This window comes from Prunus avium, chromosome 6 (genome assembly GCF_965620075.1).
Source record: "Prunus avium chromosome 6, drPruAviu1.hap1.1, whole genome shotgun sequence".
In the NCBI taxonomy this organism is placed as follows: domain Eukaryota; kingdom Viridiplantae; phylum Streptophyta; class Magnoliopsida; order Rosales; family Rosaceae; genus Prunus; species Prunus avium.
Window position 1 is genome coordinate 32832657 of NC_142289.1, and position 7838 is coordinate 32840494.

The 7838-nt window shown below is 35.2% G+C and overlaps 1 protein-coding gene across 1 annotated transcript; it reads right to left on the minus strand.

Moving 5' to 3' along the window:
• Positions 1–3862: 3862 nt before the first annotated feature.
• Positions 3863–7553, minus strand: RAD51B (DNA repair (Rad51) family protein). Its single transcript, XM_088254198.1, is given in 12 exon segments — positions 3863–4291; positions 4580–4723; positions 5180–5303; positions 5305–5461; positions 5555–5614; positions 6120–6200; positions 6401–6456; positions 6550–6613; positions 6729–6832; positions 6931–7083; positions 7191–7304; positions 7406–7553. Coding segments are annotated over 12 exon segments (1185 nt in total). The 5' UTR covers positions 7490–7553; the 3' UTR covers positions 3863–4247.
• Between the last annotated feature and the right edge of the window lie 285 nt (positions 7554–7838).

Below are 7838 nucleotides of genomic sequence, written 5' to 3' on the forward strand. Positions count from 1 at the left end.
TGAGGCAGACATACAAACTGTTGTATGTGGATTTATATGTACAACTTTTGACCTTCAGATGTGATTTTTGGTAACTCTGTTTTCCCCCAATATATTAATCAACACACTAACTAAAATGCTTTTCATACCCACCACAAAATTTAAAAAAAAAAATTTCAACAACGAGGATGGGAGTCGAATTTCAGAGCTCTTCCAACATTCTTAAGACCTATATCACTAAATTAAGAGTTAATTAATCCAACAGGGTAATATTTAAAAGGCTACAAGCTCAAAAATTAGACAACCAAATTTCCTTGACAATTTAAACAATACTAATGTAATTCATAATTCATGGAAAAAAATAACATTACAATCAAACTACAATTGTTGTCTACGAGGTTTCATATTATGAAAAAGTTCCATTATATTTTCATTATTAATATAAGTAAAAACATCTTTCTCAATGTAAACAACAGAGTTATCCCTCAACTATAGATTCCCATTTTGTTCCGCAATGGTGTTTTCACAATATTTATAGCCGAAAAAGCTTTCTCCACCGAAGCCTCTTTGAGGCATTTCGTCAAACATTTTATGGGCACAAGTAGAGGGGCAATTTCTAGCATCTCCATGACTTTTTCCTACGAGGGGAGGTGCATGCCACTACCCATGACACCTTATTAGTGTGTAAGAGAACCCCCTCCTTGTAGTTTAGACAATCACTTGTATTTTTAAAAATAATAATAAATTAAGAGTGAATTAGTCAAGTATATAAATATTGTATAAAACAACAACAAAATAATTATCATATATTAAAAAAAATAAAAATGAACAACATAATTGTACTTGAAAAGACTTAAATAATGGCAATCATTTAGAGGAAACTTAGGTATCAAGTCTGTATTTTCCAAAAAGTAAGAGAAAACTATCAATTTTAATATGTACTAGAAGAGGTGTATTGTCTCTTGGAATGGAAGCATTGGTGAGGCAATACAATAAACTTTAATGTAAACCAGATTTCAACCTAGAATATACAACATTGTTACATTAAAAAAACACATAAAATTAGTGATAAAATCGTACTAAATCATGGACACCAGATACAATGCACTAGTGGATATAATATACCCAAATGGGGCAAACATCAGATTATAAAAAGCATAAAACTTCGAGGAGATTAAGATGCCAAAATTATTTATATATATATAAAAACAAGAATGCACGCCAATTCAGAGCTGAATCAGAATATAATCAAGACTTATTTGTTTTAATGAGGTTTTGTTGTATCCATGCTTAAAAGTTAATCAGGTCCAAAGTGCATATCAGACAAGGTTTTGAAAAGCAATTTTGCATTGTTTATTTGTTAAAGTCAGGCTGCAGCAGCTGGTTCGATGGATATGATTCACATTTCAAAAATTACACCAGAAAAAAAAACAGCTATACAAACAACATGCATATAAATATATATATATATATATATATATATATAGAGAGAGAGAGAGAGAGAGAGAGAGAGAGAGAGAGAGAGATTGTCCAATGTGTCCAAAGAAATCATATAAGAAAAGGCAAAACAAGAAAGAAAGGGAGGAAACCTTAAAATCCAAGTCCAAGGTTTGGCCTCTTCTCAGTATTTTTCCTTGTTTAAAGAAACAAATACAGAAGGCCATGGAGTACTTTATGTCCTTTTAGGCTATGAACCGGCAACACAACAGTTTACAGTTTTTTTTATAAAAAAATTCTTTATACTTTTTGATGTATAGTTGTTATAATATAAAAGCACCTTTCCCTTGGTTCCTAGAAAGAATTTTTTTTAAAAGGATAAACAAAAGAGTAAGTTGTTTTCAATTTGAATCTTGATGGAGTGCATGCTAAGAAATTCTTGTTAAAGATCTGATCCATGCTAGCTAAGATTATTTTAAAAGATATATACAAGGCCTTGCATGTTAATGATCCATAATATCCTAACCAATCTTAGCCTTCCATTTGTTTGAGAATCACATGTTCCACCTATCATCACAATATCATTTATGTTTTCAGAAAAAAAAAATAAAGCAAAATATATCACTGTTACTATTGAGAGAGGCGATAATATGTTAAACTCACATACACTATACGGATATTAGGACTCGAACCTAGAATCTTGCACTACACTAATGGATCATTTGCATATATCATTTATATTTGTTACATGGAGGCTCTCTCACCTAAACTCCATTGACAAAAAGCAACACAATAACATCACAAAAAGGGGCAGAAATAGTCCCAATCACACAAACAAGACGTTTTTATAACAACATCAGAACCAATATTCAAGACTCACATAAGTTTTTATTCCAATGAAGAAAAAAGAAAAAATTCAGGAGGAGAAACAATCAGATTCATGCTGTAACAAAAATCAATTTTGCAGATCAAGAATCAAAATTCAAGCCCAAAGTGGAGCAATTTGTCTTTAAGCAAATGTCTGGTATGTTCTGTTTGGAAAACCTCCCACTATCCAAACCTGTGTCAATTTCTTATCCTTAACTTGTTTCCACCCTTTTGTGAGAGGATTCAAAAAAGTGGTGCTGCTCTCTTTTCCCTTTTGTAAGTTAAAGATGATTGGCTGATCCAGATATTTGCAAAGTTGATATCAAAAAAAGCCTACCTACTACCAACGAACAGCAACAGCAAATGCGTTCTCAGTTTACTTGGAGTGTCAAACTTTCAAAACTTATATCAAAATCAGTCTACGAGCAGACTTAACCTACATGTCCTATTTTTATCCCTTGCTTCAACTGCCTATTGCTATCAAGCAAACCCTACTTTATTGTTACTTTCCATATAAATCAAAAGAATTTACAGACAATATGGGGCACATTCCCATCATTCATTCCACTTGAGCATAAAGATGCATTAGATAACAGATTCGGTAGTCGGCAGAGGTGAAAAATTATTATGGGGGATCAAAAGACCATTTCACTACTTTTGATATCGTTTTGGCTATTAACCTATTATATAGAGTACTTTATTTGGTATATATATTTTTTGACGAAAACCAACAAATAGATCCTTTGAAGATTTGCTACTCACTCATGTCATGGGCCCTAAGATGGAAAAATTCTTCGGTGTGACTGTCATAGCGTCATGTGGTGTTATCAATCAAGTCATATTATAACATTGATTATACCATAACTTTTCTGAGTTAGGTTGTGAATTTCACAACATGCTCGTGGCCAGACTCGGAAAAGTTATGATGTAAACAAACACATTTATTTATTAATACCATACCTAAGTTCTTGAATTCGTCTCTAAAATGATTTTTTCAAGTTTTGTCAAGGATAACTTGCTACTAATGTGATGGGCCTACATAGCACATCGAAGGCAGACGCTAAGATAGGTCTAAATCATCAACATTATAGCACTCTTTTGCAGCCACACTTTATAGCCTATAGGCAAACATTAATTGGACTGAACATACAAGGCCTCTTCCAACTGCAGGGCCACATGATTCCAGAGTCTATTGCATGCCGTTGGGGCTCATCTGAAGGTACAAGTCTCTTACTATCTTTTTCTGGGGTGAAGATAACTGTCTTACTTTTAAAGGGAGCTCCAATTTTCACCAATAAACAACTTTCAACACAAATTGATGGTACCATGTCCCTAGTATTTGCTAGAAAACCAACCTGTATTTGGATTCTGATCCATAAGAATATTGTTCCCAAGCCTTTCTTTAGCCCCTTCCTTTTCCTTCTCAATTTCTCATAGAATTGTGATAAGCATATGATATGAGTGTCAAGGTAAAAATCTTAATTAATTTAGCATCATAAACTGTTTTGATTCTTTTAGTCATGTGAGAAGCTCAAAATATTTCATCCAATTTGGTCAAACCATATTAAAGAGTACATAATGGAACAACAAACTTGAATTACTAGAAAGCATTTAGATCATCAGAGCCTTTGTTATGTACAGGCCAATACACAAGAAATAAGCCAACCAACATTCTCATCAGCCTAATTTTAAACCCTGTTCATGAAAGAAGCTTGAAGGATACAAAAGTAGAAGATAAAACAAAACGGGCCATCGGCAAGTTCTAAATCTTGGTTTATCTTTCCTTCACGGTTAGCTTCGTGCGTGGGCAAGCCATGCTGATTATGAGGTTATAACTCTTAACTCTGAGGAATTTCTATCTTTCTATATACAAGGTGACAGACAATCCAAAACAATCACTAATGCCATGACATTTAAATTTCTTGCACGTGCCTGCAAATTTGTGCAGCTTTCCTTCTGATTGATCACTGAAATCTTTCCCCATCAAAATTAATTATGTCACTGTGTCCTGCATTTTTGTCATTACAACGTGAGATTATTCTTCACTCTAAAGGGAAAGAAGGCAAACTCCTAAACAAGCTTGAGCCTAAATATTTTCTAAAACAAATGAAGTGAGAAGTGGAGAGCACTACCATGGCTATAATTGACTAAGAGGTTTTTTCAGTGGGATATCACATGAACAATAAATTAGTTAAATGATAGGTACTAGCCACCAAGTACTCCACTCTCTACCATTGATAAATTTTGACTTAATTTGGATTTCCAGATTCACTCAACAAGAGTCTCAGTGACAAACCTTGACAATGAATTGAGTTTATCTCTGGTCCTGTCAGTTCTATACCATCATCATTAAGCAATGAGATTCCAGATGATGTTATGTTGAAAGGGAAGGCCAGAGGTGGTGATATGGGCGACTTTGCCAGCTTGATGAACCTCTTCCCTACAAGAAAAAACGAAAGTGTGGAATCAGTAATAAGGGAAAACAGTTTTGGATTCCACGTATTGTCATCATTGTCATCATCTCATTAAAAGGTCAAATTTTCTCCAACTATGGAACCATAAACTGTTATGACCATTCAATTCTAATTATATACAGTAAAATCATCAGTTAAAAAATAAAAGATATCCACATCAGTTTTGCTAATACAAATAAATCAAAATGAAAAAAGGGACTAATTGTTGCTGTTAATCTTCTGATAGCTTCTGGAAGGCATTGAAGAGAATATAGGGCACGCAGACTCATACATATTGACAAAAAATAGAGTTGCATATATTCTGAAAGAAACATATCCATACAATGAGATTTGCAAAGACACCTCATATGAATAACTAAGCAAGAAGAGTCTGCTTCATGACAGTTTAATAAATTTCAAGCTAAAGCATATATTGGGCAAACCAGATTTAGAATCCAGCACTAGACGTATGGTCACAGCATGAGCCCAGTGAATCCCCAAAGCAGCAACAAGATGAGAATCGTATCCTGTATGATCCTCCACTGCTTTTTCCCTGCTCTGCCCTGTACGAATAAAATATATTGCATTCATAACCCATACCAAGGATATCACAATCTGACAATACTGTCCTACCTTGAAAAGAATACTGGCAGGCTTCATCACGAGTTTGAGACCTCACTTGGTTTGTAACAACAACAGGGATTCGTGAAAATTCAGCAAGCGACCTGAATATGTTAAAGAGAGAAAAGGAGCTTTATCACCATCAGAAAGATACAATCACCAACACCAATAAAGTTTCAAATGTCTAGGATTCTCACTTAATAGAGGAAATATGCCAACCCAATAAATGCTGCCTGGCAGGTCCCTGTCCATATTCCCTGGAAAAAAAAAAAATCAGCATTTCTTAACAACTGCAAGAAAACTGGATAATCATTAAATATGACCATTCTATGGGAAGACATGTCTAAGTATACAAAATAATGAAATAAAGGATTCATAGAGCTGAACTAAAGAAGTAGGGATAAAGGAAAACAAATATCATACGAAATACACAACCCATATTTTGACAACCTAACAGAAATATGACAATATACACCAATCTTATCCCTTGCCTAGTACCTAGACAGGGATGTCAAACATGTTGAGGAAAGAATGGGTTCTCGAATCATCCTATAAACAGTTAACAAAGTAAGGAAACATATTTGATTATTCAGAAAGCTAATTCTACTCATATATGGCCCTTCTAACACATCAGAGTTTAGAACAAGGTTATATATGTAAATGATATGATATGGCCCAGTTCTAATTATATAGGACCACAACTTGTTCAGACTCTGGATATCCAAAACAGGTAACAAGCATAACAAAGAAATCTGAACTTACCCCGAAATAAGAGCAGCCATGCTATCGATGATTAGCAACTTCACTTGGTTTTGAAGGAGTGAAATCTTGAGTTGTTGCAAACTGGAATGAATTGACTTAACTCATGTAAACCTCATCTTAACAAGTAGGCATTATCCGCACAACTCATGCTTATGCATTTAGCTGTATCTCAAAAGTCCAAAGCACTTTTTCCCAATGCTTGGGTACCTCCAAGTTCCCTCCATGCCAGGACTAACAAACTTACTAGAGATAGGGAAATGAAATTTTAATTTGACCAATACCTCTTAGTGAATTCAGAAAGTGATGCCGGCTGCAAAACAAGGATCCTACCTGCCATCTGAAATGCAAACAGAAGAAAACTGTCATTAAGCAAACATGATTCTCATTAAAACTTGTTCGAGAGACAGTAATAACTTTCAATCTACATTACCTCTTGGGCCATTCCCTTCGTGTGAAACACATCTGGAAAACTCTTTGATCCCATTTCTATCATCCTAAGTGAGAAACAAATCAGAAAACTTAAACATCTCCCGTTTCTTTGATGAAGACAGTAGGCAAAATTTTGTCACAAAACAGCTGATAATTGATGTTATAAAACGCTTTAATTACCTTTTTGAACTGAATTAAGATTCTACATCAATGTATATTACACGACCACCTAAACCTCCATAAGCTGTCGGCAACGAGGCCAACAATGCGAGCTTCAGGCAAAGCTGCAATTGAAATATTCATTCAAACAGATGCAAAGATACATACAAATAGAAATGATTGACAGATGATGGTCAGATGGGTGAAAGAACAAAAATTATACCTGAGTTTTGCCAATGCCAGCAGGACCAACCAGCTCAGTCAGAACCCCAAATGGAATCCCACCACATAAGGCATTGTCTAGTCCTTTGAGGCGGGTGGGGAGGTGGCCACCCATGTGCTCCTTCTGAACCCTTTGCTCCATTAGAGTTAAGGCCTAATCAAACACAGCTAAAGCCACAGCATATCAGAAACACACCCAATTAAATAAAAATTAAAAAATTTCTAAAAATTGAAAAGGAAAATTAGGGTTTTGATGATCACAGTTTGATAGGGTGGACATGTAATTTCGCTGATACGAGCTATTGCAGACGTGACATCTGCTAAACTCACATCTAACACCTCCATTAACTCGAATTCGGTTAAAGACAAAGCTTCCTGAAAACCAATTCGCGTTTAACAAAAAAAAAAAGAAGACAATTTAGAAACTAATTATTAAAAAAAACATAAATTTGTTTCAAATTTGAATAAAATGTTACCTTGGCCGTGGTGATGTTACGAGCTGCGAAAACGTTAGCGATGGATTTGGGGAGGCCCATCTGGTTGATGAGCTTGTTCGCCATTTTCACTCTGAGAAGTGCAGAAGCTTTTCCTTCGTCTTCCTTGTGGTTTCCCGCCAAATGTGAAGCCCTAAAGCGCCAACTTTGTCATTTTAGTTTGGGCCATCTTAAATAGGCCCAGTGGGCTATTCTTCTGGTCCAATAGTAAGGCCCAATTCCAGCTCAATTTCCATTAAGACAGGAATGTTTACAATCCGATAGGGTCCGAAACATGGAACTGGGCTTCTATTGATGATCATAAACCAAGGCCTCGTTTGGTACACCTCCCAGGTCTGGATTGGATTAGACTAAAATTAGGCCCATGTTTGTACACCAACTTCTAGTTCTAAGCTGGGATTATTCATGCGGGGCC